The 16029-nt window shown below is 41.7% G+C and overlaps 1 protein-coding gene and 1 non-coding gene across 2 annotated transcripts; both read right to left on the bottom strand.

Annotated features, from left to right (window-relative positions):
• Window positions 1–4588: 4588 nt before the first annotated feature.
• On the bottom strand, window positions 4589–8274 carry LOC131013589 (LRR receptor-like serine/threonine-protein kinase FLS2). Its single transcript, XM_057941716.1, is given in 10 exon segments — window positions 4589–5066; window positions 5147–5558; window positions 5560–6777; window positions 6780–6938; window positions 6940–7053; window positions 7055–7360; window positions 7362–7442; window positions 7444–7707; window positions 7709–7921; window positions 7923–8274. Coding segments are annotated over 10 exon segments (3420 nt in total). The 5' UTR covers window positions 8238–8274; the 3' UTR covers window positions 4589–4728.
• Window positions 8275–10691: 2417 nt separating this feature from the next.
• Window positions 10692–10771, bottom strand: TRNAL-UAG (transfer RNA leucine (anticodon UAG)). Its single transcript has one exon. It is a non-coding gene; the product is annotated as a tRNA-Leu (tRNA).
• Between the last annotated feature and the right edge of the window lie 5258 nt (window positions 10772–16029).

Here is a 16029-nt window from a genome sequence, read left to right on the forward strand (position 1 = left end):
TCGTCAACGTAGACTGACAATATGATAAATTCACCTCCTGTGAACTTCTTGAAGAAAACACAGTGATCTGAGGTGGTCTTGTTGTAGCCATGGATTGACATGAAGGACTCAAACTTCATGTACCATAGTCTGGGAGCTTGTTTCAGGCCGTACAAGCCCTTCTTCAACCTGCATACAAGGTTCTCTTTTCCTTTGACTTTGAAACCTTCAGGCTGGTCCATGTAGATTTCTTTGTCTAAATCTCCATGCAGAAATGCAGTCTTCACATCAAGTTGCTCGATCTCCAGGTCCAAACTGGCAGCAATCGCGAGCACCACTCTGATTGAAGACATCTTCACCACTGGTGAGAAAATCTCTTCAAAATCAACACCCTTTTTCTGACTGAAACCCTTCACAACCAGTCTCGCCTTGTACCTTGGTTGTGAGCTATTCTCCTCAGCCTTTAATCTGTAGACCCACTTGTTTTTCAGCGATCTCTTGCCGGCTGGCAACTTCACTAAGTCATAGGTGTGATTTTCAACTAAGGAGTTCATCTCCTCCTTCATGGCTTCTAACCACTTCTCCTTTTGGTCATGCGCCATGGCTTCTACAAAACTCTGTGGCTCTCCTCCATCAGTGAGCATTACATACTCATGTGGGCTATATCTGGTAGAAGGTTGTCTTTCTCTGGTAGACCTTCTGACTGGAGGGACATCATCTTGTACAGGTGGAGTCTGATCGTCACCTGCTTCATCATCAACCGGATCACCATGCTCCGATTGGGTATCTCCCCCGTAATTCTGGAGTGTCGGTGAAGGAACTGGATCTAAGTTGACAGGAACTTCTGAATTAGATTCAGGCTTTTCTTTCGTATCATCAGGAACTTGATCTTCAAGGAATACAACATCCCTACTTCTGATGACTTTCCTGTTAACTGGGTCCCATAATCTATAACCAAACTCTTCATGAGCGTATCCCAAGAAGATACATGGTTTGGTTTTATCATCAAGCTTGGATCTCTCATCTTTTGGAATGTGAACAAAAGCCCTGCAGCCAAACACTCTCAAGTGTTTGTAAGACACGTCTTTCCCGGACCAAACTCTATCTGGAATGTCACCACCCAGAGGAGTTGATGGAGAAAGGTTGATCAAGTCAACTGCGGTCCTCATAGCTTCACCCCAAAAGGATTTTGGCAGTTTGGAGTGCGACAGCATGCATTTGATTCTCTCACAAATTGTTCTGTTCATCCTTTCTGCCACGCCATTGTGTTGAGGGGTCTTTGGGACGCTTTTCTCAAGCTTGATACCATGGTTCCTGCAGTGTTGCTCAAACGGGCCTTGGTACTCACCGCCGTTATCTGCACGAACACACTTCAGTTTCCTTCCTGTTTGTCTCTCGACTTTTGCTTGAAAATTCTTAAAGACCTCCAACGTTTGGTCTTTGGTTTTTAAAGCAAAACACCAGACTTTCCTCGAAAAATCGTCAATGAAAGTGACGAAATATAGTGCGCCACCAAGAGTTCTGTCTTTCATGTAGCACAAATCTGTGTGCACCAAATCAAGAGGTTGAGCTCTTCTTGAGGGAGAGAAGCTCTTGAATGCAACTCTGCGTTGTTTTCCAGCCAAACAATCAACACAGGTTTCCAAGTGCATTCCTTTAACCTCAGGGATGAGGCTTCTTCTAGCCAAGATCTCCAGACCTTTCTGGCTCAGATGCCCAAGCCTCTTATGCCATATCTCAATAGAGGAATTTTTGACGACTGCATTCACCTCTCCATTGGACAACGTTGCATGCATCATGTAGAGAGAATTTTGCTTTCTACCCTTTGCTGCAATTAGAGAGCCTTTGATTAGCTTCTATTTTCCTTCGCCGAAATGGTTGATGTAGCCATCATCGTCGAGCTTGCCAGTGGAAATAATATTGAGTCTGATATCAGGAACATGTCGGACATCTTTTAAGATAAGCTTACATCCAGTGTCAGTAAGCAGGACAATGTCTCCTATACCAGCAACTTCTGTCACACCATGATTGGCCATTCTGACTTTGCCAAAGCTGCCACCGGTGTAGGATGCAAACATATCACGATGTGGTGAAATGTGATATGATGCACCTGAATCAACGATCCAGTCTGTTTGTTGGCATGACGAACTCACAAAAGCATCATCGCAAACTACGACAACATCGCCATCAGTTGCAACTGCTGTTGTGTCTTTCTCAGCATTTTCATTATTTCCACGCGCTTGATCTCTTTTCTTCTTTCTGCAGTCTCTCTCATAGTGGTTTGGACCACCGCAATAATGGCATTTGAAGTCTTTTCTGGGTTTAGACTTCTCCCTGGATTTATCTCTCGAGTATTGAGAGCCTTTACTTTTACTTCTCCCTCGATCTCCGTTTTCAGCAATCATCGCCTTTGTCTCAGAAGAACGTTCTTGATCTTTTCTTCTGGATTCTTCATTAAGAAGACAATCTTTGACCATCTGCAAGGTCAGTGCTCCACCTGGAGCCGAGTTGCTGATTGACACTACAAGAGTGTCCCAACTGTCCGGCAACGAACTAAGTAGCAATAAAGCTACGACTTCATCATCAAGAGAAATCTTCATGTTGGTGGATTGGTTGATAAGACCCTGGTATGCATTGAGGTGCTCCGTCATGTTGGCACCCTCCGCATATCGCAAGCGAACGATTTTTCTGATGATGGAAGCTTTGTTTAAAGCATTTTTCCTTTCAAACATAGCTTCCATTTTCTTCCAAAGAACGTCAGCTTTTTCCTCATTAGCAAAATGATGAAAAATACTGTGTTCAATGAAGCGCCGGACGTAACCAACTGTTTTTCTGTGCATGATGAGCCATTCATCATCACTCATATCCTTTGGTTTGGCATCATCTCCATGTAAGGGCAAATAGAGATCCTTACAATAGAGAAGATCCAACATGCTTGGCTTCCAAATTGAGTAATTTGATCCGTTCAATTTGAACATACCACCAAGCGACGACGATTTCTCCATTTTTAATCCGCCTCAGAACCAACCTGGCTCTGATACCACTTGTTGGGAAAAGTGGTGAATAAATATTCACGAGTGTCAAAATAAATGACACTTGCACAGCGGAACCAGGATAATTCTTTTCCCTCTTGCTGGATTACAAAATGGGATCCAAACCAAGAAAAATATTTGGTGCAAAATATAAGAAAATATGAGACAAGAATTTTTACGTGGAAAACCCAAAATGGGAAAAACCACGAGACCGTAGTCTAGAAATCTTCCACTATGTATATAGTAGGCTTACAAAATTCTCCCTACACAAAATAGGGGAAACACAAATCTCAAGTTTAATAACTTGGAAAACACAAGAGGACTGAGCTACTATTTTAAGAGAGATGAAAAAATCCTATGATTTTTCCTCACAATTTTCTTCTCTCAAAAAAAGCACTCACCAAACTCTCTCTTGTTGCCTCACTTTTCTTTTCTCTTCTGCACACTCTCATTTGGCAGAATGAGCCTCAATTTATAGGCAAAATTGAGCTGCCGATTGTTGAAAAATGAGCAGCAGCAATTGTTGAAGCTGCAATTGTTGAACTTCAATTAATCTGCACAACTAATATAGTCAAAAAGTTGTGGCTCAAATGTCAAAAGGTTTGGGGCCCACATCAAAGTGGAAGACAAACTCAACAGATATATTTATTAAAATATAATGGTGTATTTATTATGTACAGAAGAAAATGGTAAAAACATAATTATCGTCGACACAATTTTGAGTAGGTTTTACAATTTTAGTTATGTAATTATAGGGTGGTAGCAACACAATGTTTGTTTAAATTCAAGTTGTCGGTTAAAGTTTGCAATCCATGCATCCGAATAATTGTCAAATTCTGATTGGATAAAGCAAATGGTTGAGATTTTTTGGCCCAAAGAAATCCAACGTAGGATAAGTTGTCGTAAACCACTGCCAAATGTGCATGCCGCGTCATCTACCTCATCAATGTCTAATTATCTGGGAGGAAGGGCTCGTTTGCAAATTACTAAAGACGGAAGGGTTTAGTTGCAGGATGGGAAGATTTATCTCAGCCGTTGATCGCGATCCAAGGGCTTAACTTTAATCAAGTGTCGGGGTGGGGCTCTGATTTCATCTTCTTCGCAGCTCATTTTCTCACAGTTGGTGTGTGTGATTTACAGTTTCTTGAGAGCTAAGAGAGAGTTGTACTTTCTTTCCTCCTTTTCTGAGTTTGTCGAGGTAGATTAATTGCTCAATTAGCTCGTGGTTGTTACAGTAATTACTCTTTGTGTTCGTGAATAAAATCTCAACATTCCTTTGGCCCATGGACGTAGATCCCTCAAGGATCGAACCACGTAAACAGTGTGTCTCGCGTTATTCGTTATTTCTTGTCGATCTTTAACACGGAAATTATGAAAAATGTGCTTAGAGTTTAAAGTAAATGGGGATTACTTGTAAGGGTGAGGTATAAAGTAAGTTTATGGTGTTATTGTTATCATAATATTATTAGAATAGTGATTTTAATAGTGAGACGCGAGTGGAACAAATGCAAAAATATTACAATCATGGAGGATTCGATAGATTATTACTTATGCATAAATGACTTTCATATTGATCATGCTGTAAATCTGTGGCTATGGATTCATTATTTCGAACAGCTTGTGTTACAGAAGCTAGCATGTTGGTGCATTTAAGCTGACACTTTTCTCTCACTAAAAACTATCCAACTTCACAATGAAGTGAGAAAGGCACTTGTAGCTAGCTCATGTTACGAATCTTAGAGAGAGAAGCCAGCACTTGATCCATATTAGGCCGATTTTCAGGGGCCTGGATGGTGCAGGAGAGGGCGAGATGGAGCAGGCCTTCCAACGCCTCGTGATTCTTGGTCGTAGATGATGTGAGATAAGGATCCACAATTTGATCTAGGCCGTTGGTTCCGAGTCCAAGTGTTTGATGAACTAGCTGTGATAAGGTGATTGGGGATCCATCTTCTGCTGCGAGCCCCGTTGGCCTCCTCTTGGTGATCATCTCCATCATTATGATGCCGAAGCTGAACACGTCTACTTTCGTTGTAACTTTCCTCATGTATGCTAGCTCTGGTGCATATCAAGAAATGTGCGTGATTGTTTGGTCAAGTTTCAAAAAAAACAAAGCGAAGATGAAGTGTGTTGTGTACCTGGAGCTAAGTATCCAATGGTGCCTTGAAACGCAGAGGAAGCAGAGATGGCGTTGTCGGAATGAAGGCCGAGCATCCTAGCAGTCCCAAAGTCAGTGACACGAGGCCTTAAAGCGGCATCAAGAAGCACGTTGGAAGGCTTCAAGTCGCAATGCACAATGGGGAAGTCATAGCCAGAGTGCAAGTACACCAATCCAGCACCAATCGAGACCAATGCCTCAACGCGTTCGCCTAAGCTCCAACCATCCTCATCAGACCACCCATGTATCATCTCCTCCAAGTTTCCATTCTCCATGAATTCAAGCACCAATGCCTTCATCTTTCGACTCTCCCACGCGTACCCCAGCACCTTCACCAGATTCTTATGGCGTAGCTGCCCTAATATATTGGCCTCTCTGTAGAAGCATTTATCATGACTCTGCTGCAAACTGCTCCAAATTCAGCTTCTTCACTGCTATCACCCGCCCGTCTTCCAGTTTTCCCTTGTAGACTGTGCTCAGACTGGTGGAGCCGATTATGTTTTCGTGGCTGAAGGAATTCGTAGCCGTTGCTAGCTCCTTTGCTTCGTATCTTTTGAGGGCGATTGCTGCTGCAGGGGGTGCGCTTTTGGGACTGCTTTTCTTGGTTTTTTTTCGAAAAGCATAGAGTGCTGAGAGCAGGATGATTAGCAGTATAGTAGCACAAACAAGAGGTACCATGATTATTAGTAGGCCTCTCTTGTTGCTTTTCCTGGTTGTACATCGTGGAAGATGAGTTGTGCCGCAGAGAGATGGATTCCCTTGTAAACTAGCAGTGGTTGCGAGCTCAGGAACGCGGCCTTGGAGCAGATTGAAGGAGAGATTGAGATGCTTCAAGCTCGAGATGTTGGCGTAGGACTGTGGGATGCTGCCTGTGAACTTGTTTTGTGATAGATCAAGCGTTGAGAGATGCCTCAAATTTGCAAGATTTTGAGGTAGGGCGCCGTCTAGTTGATTTCTCGAGAGGTTCAAGCTGACGAGCTGAGTGAGCTGAGGGAAAATGTCTTGTTCAACTTGACCGGAAAGATTGTTGCTAGAGAGATCAAGAGAGATCAAGTTCTTGCAGCTTCTGATGGAACGAGGAATGGTGTTTGAGAGGTCGTTGTTGGAGATGTCGATTGATTGGACCATTTCTAGCATGCCTATCTCATCTGGGATTGATCCTTTCAACAAGTTGTGTGAGAGGTTGAGTTTGAGCTGCAGGTTCTTGATCCCTGCAATCACCGGTGCGGGAATGGAGCCGGTGAGACGGTTGTCTGACAGGTCAAGATTCGTGAGACGGATGAGACGGGCTAGGGCTGCATCAATGGTGCCGTTGAGGTTGTTCCCACTGAGGTCCAAGTAGGAGAGAAAGTCGAGTTCTGAGAGAGAAGCTGGGATTGAGCCTATCAGTTGATTCCTCTGTAATTGAAGATCAGTGAGGTGTTTGAGGAGAGAGATTTCTTGTGGAATCTCTCCTTGGAGTTGGTTATCATTCAAAGAGAGGCCTTGCAGCAATGAAAGTCTAGAAACTTGTATTGGGATTAGGCCAGAAATTCTGTTTTCGGGAAGGTCCAAGTAAACGAGTGAGCTCAAGTTGCCCATCTCTCTTGGGATTTCACCAAAAAATGCAGCATCCTATAGCTCTCAAAGTCGTGAGCCTCGAAAGCTTTTCCGACCAGAGGATTGAGCGTCGTGTTGAAGGAGTTCCAACTAAAGTCCAGCACCTGCAGCTTAGAGCAGTTGAAGAGATCATCGGGGATGTCTCCGTAGAGGGCGTTCCTGCCCAGGGACACTGAAGGTTAGGTTAGGCAAGCGGCCGAGGCCGTGTGGGATCCTGCCCGTGATCCGGTTGTAAGCCAATGAGATGACGAGGAGGCGCGTGCAGTTGGTGATGGTGGCGGGGATCGGGACCCTCTAGGGCGTTGTCGTTGGCCGTGAGGTTCATCAGGTTGTGCAGCAGCCCGATCTCTGCGGGGATGGGCCCCGTGAGCGAGTTGAAGCCGAGGGAGATGTACGACAAGTTGCTCAAACGCGTTATGTTTGGAGGGATTTCGCCGCTCAAGTTGTTGGAGTGGAGCGTCAGGGTCTCCAGGGATGCTAGGGAGCCTATCTCCGGTGAAATCGAGCCGGAGAGCTCGTTTTGGGAGAGGCCTAAGTGGATGAGTGACCTTAGCTGGTATAATGTGGTTGGGATGCTTGACCTCAGCTTGTTTCCAGTATAGTCGCAGGTCTTGTAGATCCACCAAGCGCCCGAGCTCGTGTGGGATGGCTCCGTTGAGGCGGTTCGTGTAGAGATTGCAGGTTGACGAGCTTCGTGCATTGGCCGAGTTGGGGTGGGATCTCGCCAGAGATGAGGTTTATATGGAGTTGAAGGATCTCTAAATTTGACATGGATCCTATTTCTTGAGGGATTTTGCCGGTTAGCATGTTTTCACTTAGATCAAAAGCTAGCATTTGTGTCAAATTCCCGATTGAATTAGGTATTGAGCCCTCTAAATTGTTTCTATAAGTGGTAAACATTTGTAGGTTAACTAGGTTGCCTATTTGTTGTGGGATTTTGCCCTGTGAGGTTGTTGCTGTTTAGGCCTAGTAGTAGTAGCTCACTGCAGTTGCATAGGGCGTCGGGGATGCTCCCGTTGAGAGAGTTATCCCCAAGGTCTAGCAGCTGCAGGTTTGCCAAGCGTCCGAGCTCCGGTGGGATGGGGCCGGAGACAGAGTTTTGGTAGAGGATCAGCTGTGTGAGGTGCGTGCACGAGACTAGTTGGGTGGGGATCTGGGCCGGTGAACGAGTTTAGGGTTAAGTCGAGTACCTCCAAGCTCGAGAGATTTCCGAGGAATGGGGAGATCTCGCCTTGCAACTGCTTGTCCACCATGGTGATGTTGATGACATTTCGCGTAGATGGATCGCATGTGACTCCGGTCCAGTTGCAGTGGTGGCGGGCGGCCTCGTCCCAGTCGAGGAGGGCGCCCGTCGGGTCGTGGGTGATCGAGTTTTTGAAGGCCTTCAAGGCTTGGACTTCGGATTGGGGTAGTGAGAGAGCTCCGAGAAGGAAAGTTGAGAGTAGTATGAGTATGATCACTTGAAAGAACATGGTTTCTTGTTTTTCTTTTTACTTTTCCTTTTTGGGTCAAGAATTTATAGATATGAAGTCAACTCATGGAGTCAAAGTATGATCAAGATCGAGATATTGTAATACGTTTTTTAATTGAGTTTGAGAATGAGTGAAACCAAACATGTATGGTTTATTTTGGTGTCGGTAATGAGAGGGGGTGGTTTGCAATGTGAACAGAATTTTGTGGGATTTGTATTGACATGTAAAATATAATAAAATCAGATAATGTGCAGCAATGTAGGGTTGAAGACGAAAGTTGGAGATATATACATTAAGTTGACTGATACTAGCAAATATGATAGGCTGCCCAAGTGGGGTGGTGTACGATGTGAGCAACTCCAAGTGGTAGCACTCTCTATCTCTCTCATGCACGTACTTACTGCTGAATTTTAGTTATACTATATAAAAGTAATTAATATATACTCCTATATATATTGATATGGATTTTGGAAATTATATACATATGAATGGCTTCTAGTAGCTAGTTTGGTCACATGTCTCTCTCTCTCACACACACGCGTATGCATGCATATAGTGCATAACTCTGTATGGGGAGAGAGAGAGAGAGATGCATGCATCTATTGATATGTATATGGGATTTTGGAAATCAGAATAGCTTCTAGTAGCTTTTTGTATTTTTCCTATTGAGCTATATGAGCTCGTGATTGTTTAGCATCAGATTCTTTCTTTTTGGGGGGGCTTTAGCATCACTTCCAACTCCCAAGTGTTTGTGATTTTGTTTCTACATTATTATGTACGTAGGAATTATACATGCAAGTGTTGATGTAAAAAAATATGAAGCTCAAATATATATACATTGAAATATGATGAGATCAGGCATTCGAAGATTCTTTTAAACAATATAGTTCAAACAAAAGGGTTATTGTATTCAAAATTTTGAACAAATTCAACAAATAAAAATAACTGGAAAACATATTAAACAACAGAATTCAATGAAAAATCTGAAATTGGAATAGGAGTATTGACATTGACATATGATTAGAAAAAGCATATTCAAATATTTTTTTTAACAATATGTTAGTTCCAAGGAAGGAATTCTATTCGAAACTTTGAACAAATGAAAAATAAAGAACTAGAAAACAAACTTAAATAACAGAATTTCTGATAAATGAGAAAAAAAATATCGATAAATGAGAAAACAGAAAAACAAAAGAAAACATGATAAATTAAAAGAGAAAAATAAAATAAAATCTGATAAATGAAAACGTATATAGAAAAATAAAATTGACAACAAGGAACATTATACTCGAAATTTTGAACAAAATGAAAATAAAGAACTGGAAAAAAAACAAACATTAAAAAATGGAGTACATGAATTTTAATGTTGTATCAATTTTATCACAAATTCAAATTCTAGATTTCGAACTCTATTAAAATCTTAAGATTTACGGGTTTAGATGTCTTATACTATATCTTTTAAGAGATGTCCTATATATACAATGTCATTTTTCAAAACGTCCGATGAGTACATGTCGATATTTCGATTTGCCACGTCAGCTTTAATTTGAGCAAAAGTTGAATTTGTGGCAAAATTGCTACAACATTAAAGTTATGTATTTTTTACATCTTTCAAAGTTCATGTGCAAAATCAAACTACTCCCCAAATAAGTGTATTTAATTAGGCTGCTAATAACCAATTTTCTTTTTGATAAATTGGAAAATATAAAAAAATTAAATAAAACATGAGAATTATGAAAAGATATAGAAAAATAATAAAATGTGATAAATGAAACCTAGAAAAATTAAATTGACAACGAGGAATGAAAAATAAAATTGACGTCAAGGAACATTTTATTCGAAATTTTGAACAAAATGAAAATTAAAGAACTGGAAAACCAACATTAAATAACATAAAATTCTGATAAATAAGACATAAAAAATTCGATAAATGAAAAAAGTAGAAAATTAAAATGAAAAAAAAAAAAGAATAGGAAAAAATACACCAAGGAACATTTTATTCGAAATTTTGAACAAAATGAAAAATAAAGAACTGGAAAACCAACATTAAATAAAATACATTCTGATAAATAAGAAATAAAAAAAATCGATAAATTAAAAAGTAGAAAATTAAAATGTAAAAAAACATTCTGATAAATTTTGAGCAAAATGAAAAATAAAGAACCGGAAAACCAACATTAAACAAAAAAAAAAAAAGAATATCGAAATTTTGAACAAAATGAAAAATAAAGAACTGGAAAACCAACATTAAAAAAAATAAATTCTGATAAATAAGAAATAAAAAAAATCGATAAATTTAAAAAGTAGAAAATTAAAATGTAAAAAAACATTCTGATAAATTTTGAGCAAAATGAAAAATAAAGAACCGGAAAACCAACATTAAACAAAAAAAAAAAGAATATCGAAATTTTGAACAAAATGAAAAATAAAGAACTGGAAAACGAAAAAAAAAATTGACAGCTGTGGGATTTGAACCCACGCCCTTTCGGACCAGAGCCTAAATCTGGCGCCTTAGACCACTCGGCCAAACTGTCTAATATTTGTTAATTAACACTCATTTTTATTAGTCATTTGCAAATTACAATTAAAACATCATTAAATTTAGGGTTAAGTATCAAATAAGCCCTTAACGTGAAAACCCTTATTGCATTGAACACCCTATGGCAAGGGGTGTGGCAAATAAACCCCTAAACTAATTAAAATCGAACAGTTACACCCTTAGCCCTAACGCCTACTTAACAACTGTTTACTTTATATATATATATATATATATATATATATATATATATATATATATATATATTTATCGGTGCGAAGATGACGAAGGCAGCCGCTGCTGTCGGGCCAGGGCTGGGAGAGCAGGGGGAGCGAGATGGAGGGAGGCGGTGGCGTCGCCGGATCTGGAGAACGGACGACGCCGCTGCTCTCGTGCAGAGACGACAAAGGCAGTCGCTGCTGCCGGGCCAGGGCTGGGAGAGCAGGGGGAGCGAGATGGAGGGAGGCGGCGGCGTCGCCGGATCTGGAGAACGAACGATGTCGTTGCTCTCGTGCAGAGATGACGAAGGCAGCCGCTGCTGTCGGGCCAGGGCTGGGAGAGCAGGGGGAGCGAGATGGAGGGAGGCGGCGGCGTCGCCGGATCTGGAGAACGGACGACGTCGTTGCTCTCGTGCAGAGATGACGAAGGCAGCCGCTGCTGCCGGGCCAGGGTTGGGAGAGCAGGGGGAGCGAGATGGAGGGAGGCGGCGGCGTCGCCGGATCTGGAGAACGGACGACGTCGTTGCTCTCGTGCAGAGATGAAAAAGGCAGCCGCTGCTGTTGGGCCAGGGCTGGGAGAGCAGGGGGAGCGAAATGGAGGGAGGCGGCGGCGTCGTCGGATCTGGAGAACGGACGGCGGCGCTGCTCTCGTGCGGAGATGACGAAGGCAGCCGCTACTGCCGGGCCAAGGCTGGGACAAGTGGGACCCACCAAAAAAAGAAAAATAAAAAATAATAATAAGTAAACGGCTGTTAAGTGGACGTTAGGTCTAAGGGTGTATTTGTTCAAAATTAATTATGATAGGGGTTTATTTGATACCCCCTTTGTCATAGGGTCGGCAACGTAATAAGGGTTTCCACGTTAGGGGCTTATTTGATACTTAACCCTTAAATTTATAGCGCACTCTGAATCTTTTTCGCCCATTCGAATTATTTATGGCTTCCTCTTTAGTCCTTTCAATGAAACGGCAATATTTATGTTTACAAAGTGATTTAATTTTTTAATATAGTCAATATAATTTATAATATAAAGCTTTAATTTTATTACAATCATAAAATTAGTCACTCAATTTTAAAATTCATTTCAAATTAAAAATTATCATTTTAATTTTAATATATTATAGAGGTCATAATTAACTGAGACTTGGCATAATTGTGTCAATTACTGCCATTACATTAAATGGGAAATGGCCCACCAAATTTTAGTGATCTAAATAGGCTGAGAATGTTTAATTTGCTACAAATGTGCAAAGGTGAGGTTTTTTTTTTTTTTTTTTTACAGTAACCAAGATTTCAATTAAGAAGTATCATCGGTTACAATAGCATCTAACCACCCTGGAAAATCACATTTCCACAACTTGGGTTGGCTAAGACTACGCGAAAATTGCGCAAGACAATGAGCGGCCCTATTAGCCGTTCTAAAAACATGGAAAACACCCACCAAGAAACATTCCCTGGAGCACTGCATCATCTCGACCATGTCTTCCGGCAACAAATTCTTTTCGTCATCTGGGTTCGCCATGACTCTCGCAGCCAAGAGTGAATCTGTATGGATCTCAATAGGAAGAAAATCATGCTCAATGCTCACAATCAGCCCTTGGAAAACAGCCATGAGTTCAGCAAAGACCACATTCGAGCTAGGTGCCATCGGCTTGGAAACAGCCACTTTGATCGCCCCTTTGCTGTCGCGGACGATAACTCCCACTCCGAATTTGTTGGCCTCGCTGTCAAACAAAGCATCAACATCAACCCGAAAACGCCCAGTCCTCGGTTACCTCCATTTCTTCTCACCCGTCTTTACTCCCATCAACATCTCCGACGTGAAAGTGGGTTTCGCCGCCTGGTATGACTCCCACAGAGCGACCACAGCAGGTTCATGTGTTAGAGCTTTACTTGTATCATCACCATGCACACGATCGCAGAAGGAAGACCATGATTTCCAGAGCATCAGTGCCCAAATCTCATAATCCTCTTTGTCACTCTCATGATAAATCATCAAAGCAATGTTCCAAAGCCTCAAGTAATGCGCGTTAGCTAAGAAAGTCTAGAATCTTGAGCTCTTCCATGGGTCACGTAGCAGCGGACAGAAAATAAGTGAGTGCTCGGTTGTCCCCCATCGATCATGGCAAAAGCTGCAAATCCCATCCGTAGGCACATGATGAACCCTAAGGTTGGTATTTGTAGGGAGAAGATTAGAGAGTGCTCTCCAAAGAAAAATTCGGACCTTCGGTGGGATAGACAAATTCCACACAAGCTTATTCCACATTTTCGTATCCACCGAGCTTCGGCTATCATGTTGCTCATAGTATCCCCATTCGGCAAGATACGCCGTCTTCACCGAAAAGTTACCTTTAGGCTCGAACTTCCAAGAGATCCGATCAACTGATCCGTGCTCACCAATGGGAGTGCGCTGCACAGCCTCAAGTTCAAAGGGCCAAAGTAAATCTGTCAGTTTCGGGACGTCCCATTTACCACTTTGAAGCATGCAAGTGTCCAGCGTTAGGTTTTCGAGTTCCTGCTCCTCTCTTCCAGTGAGTTTTTCGGAGTTCAGTGTGTTCACCCACGGGTCTTGGAAGACCTTAATTCGCTTCCCGTTACCAACTCTCCAAATCATGCCCTTCTTGATCACCTCTCTACTCCATGCAAGCGACCTCCATACATATGAGGCATTGGAGTTCATCGGCGCAGTTAAAATATCTCCATGTTTGAAATATTTAGCTTGAAAGATGATTTATGCTTAATTTACTCTATTTTTAAGGGTTTGTATGTGCATGTTTTAAGATAATCTTCTGCAAATTGGTGCGTTTATGGTGTATTTTATGCTTTGCAGGAGATTTAGGCTTTCGAGATGGAAGAATGCAGTTTTGGAGAATTTTGGATGAATTTGGCGTTTTCTAGGTGTTCTGGTCTCCAGAGCAGAGAAATCATCATTCCTCTGGAGTCAGAGAAATCAAAGACCAGAGCAGCGACATCAAGTCTCCAGTGCATCAGAATCAATCGCCAGAGAAATCACCATTTCTCTGGAGTCAGCGAAATCACCATTTCTCTGGAGTCAGCGAAATCAAGAAGCCAGTGTAGCGAAGTCATCACCAAAGGAGTCAAGACCAGAGCAGAGGGGAGAGAAGCCATTACAGCGGAATCGAAGCCAGACCAAATCACCGTTCCTCTGGCAATAGCAGAGAGATCCCCATTCCGCTGGCGACTCATTCCTCTGGCGCGACCCGTTTCCCTGACGACACCCGTTCCTCTGGCGAGAGTTGCGAATTCGGCAAGAGTAGGAGTATTTTCCGGAGCGCGCATCCAGCTGGAGAGTTGCCATATTTTACACGATTCTATTGCCATTAGAATTCTACTTTGCATGACAACTTCCATAGTGATCCGAAGGAAATCTGAAATCTATAAATAGGTCTTCTTTTGACCTATTCAAGCAGCCCCCAAGCCCCGAACCCTAGCATTCATATTTTCAGTTTTATAGCTTTAGAATTTTATTGCTTTTCAGTTTTCAAGGCTTGGATCAAGATTGAAGATTCAAGTCGCTAAAATCGTTTTTATTCGGTTTTTATATAATTCAGTTTTTACAATTGCGTTCTTTTTAATTATGTTTATGTTTTATTTTACTATGTCTGGCTAGTTTCCTTTAGCTGATTCTAGGGTTTGTAAATAGTTGATTGAATTTATGTGATTTATTTGTTAATACCTTTGTGCCTTCCAGTTTATGATTCATAATTCCTGGTGCTTAAATTCTTGTGAATTATTTGGCCAATAGTTTGCATGTTTAGCTATTCGGTTTGAGACCTAGCGGAGATAACTGTTTAGCGGATTCAGGAATGTATGATATGATTTTAACCTTGAGACCTAGCGGAGATAGGTGGATTATAGGGAGTTATTCTTAGGAGCTATTGGGAATTAGTAGATTTTCTTGAGACCTAACGGAGATAGATAATTTACTAATCTACGATCGTTGCTGCTCTAGCGAGAGTAATTGATTAATTAAGTGATCTCTCATCATAACTGGATTAAATTGGTACATAGGATTAATAGATTTATTGCATAGATTTAGTTAATAAATTTACTACCCTAGGATCAGTTGTCTTTTATATTTGATTTTTCCTACGATCTTTTAATTATTGTTATTTGCGTTTTAGTTTAAGTTAATTAAACCTTCCTTCTTTCGTTTGCCTGAATATTACTAGAGTTTAATTAGGATTACTTAGAGTGATTCACTATAATAGTCCCTGTGGATACGATACTCGGTTACTGATTATTTGCTACAATTGCATCGTGTTAGTTGCGATATTTGTTGCTAAGAAATTAGTGATCAAAAGACCCTAGCCACAAGCGAGCCCGGGTTTTGCAACATCCTCCAAACCTGTTTTGCCACAAGAGCTTTATTGAAATCCTTGAGGTTCCTAAAGCCCATTCCTCCATCCTCATTTGGCTGACACATAGCCTCTCATATTCGCCAGTGCAGCCTCCGTTTGTCATCTTTGTCGCCCCACCAAAAATTGGCACAAACGCGTTGAATGTCATCACAAATAGAGTCCGGAAGACGGAAGCACTACATAGCAAAAATAGGTATCGACTGAATCACAGCTTTAATAAGGACCTCTTTTCCGCCACCTGAGAAGTCACGTTGGTTCCAATAGAGAAGTTTTTTTTTGAATTTTCTCCAGCAGGTAACCAAATTGAAGGCGTTTTTGGCGGATGGAGAACGCCGGAAGGCCCAGGTATTTCTGCAAAGCTTGTCCAATCTGGACACTGAGAATCCCCTGAACCTCATGCGTAACTCGGTCAGGCGTGTTAGGGCTAAAAGAGATATTGGATTTGTCAAAGTTTACCAGTTGTCCAAAAGCTCTCTCATAACCTGCAATTATCTCCTTAATGGTATAAGCTTCGCGTCCCGTTTGTCACGACCGGTCCTAATTAAGGATAACTAAGCCGGGGAAACCGTGACGAAGGGAGGGAGACTAGAAGCGGGGATAGAAAGGGGGGGCGAATAATTAATGGAGGATCGGGCTCAATTCATTGTTAACAAAGGG

The sequence above is a fragment of the Salvia miltiorrhiza genome, chromosome 2 (genome assembly GCF_028751815.1).
Source record: "Salvia miltiorrhiza cultivar Shanhuang (shh) chromosome 2, IMPLAD_Smil_shh, whole genome shotgun sequence".
NCBI lineage: Eukaryota > Viridiplantae > Streptophyta > Magnoliopsida > Lamiales > Lamiaceae > Salvia > Salvia miltiorrhiza.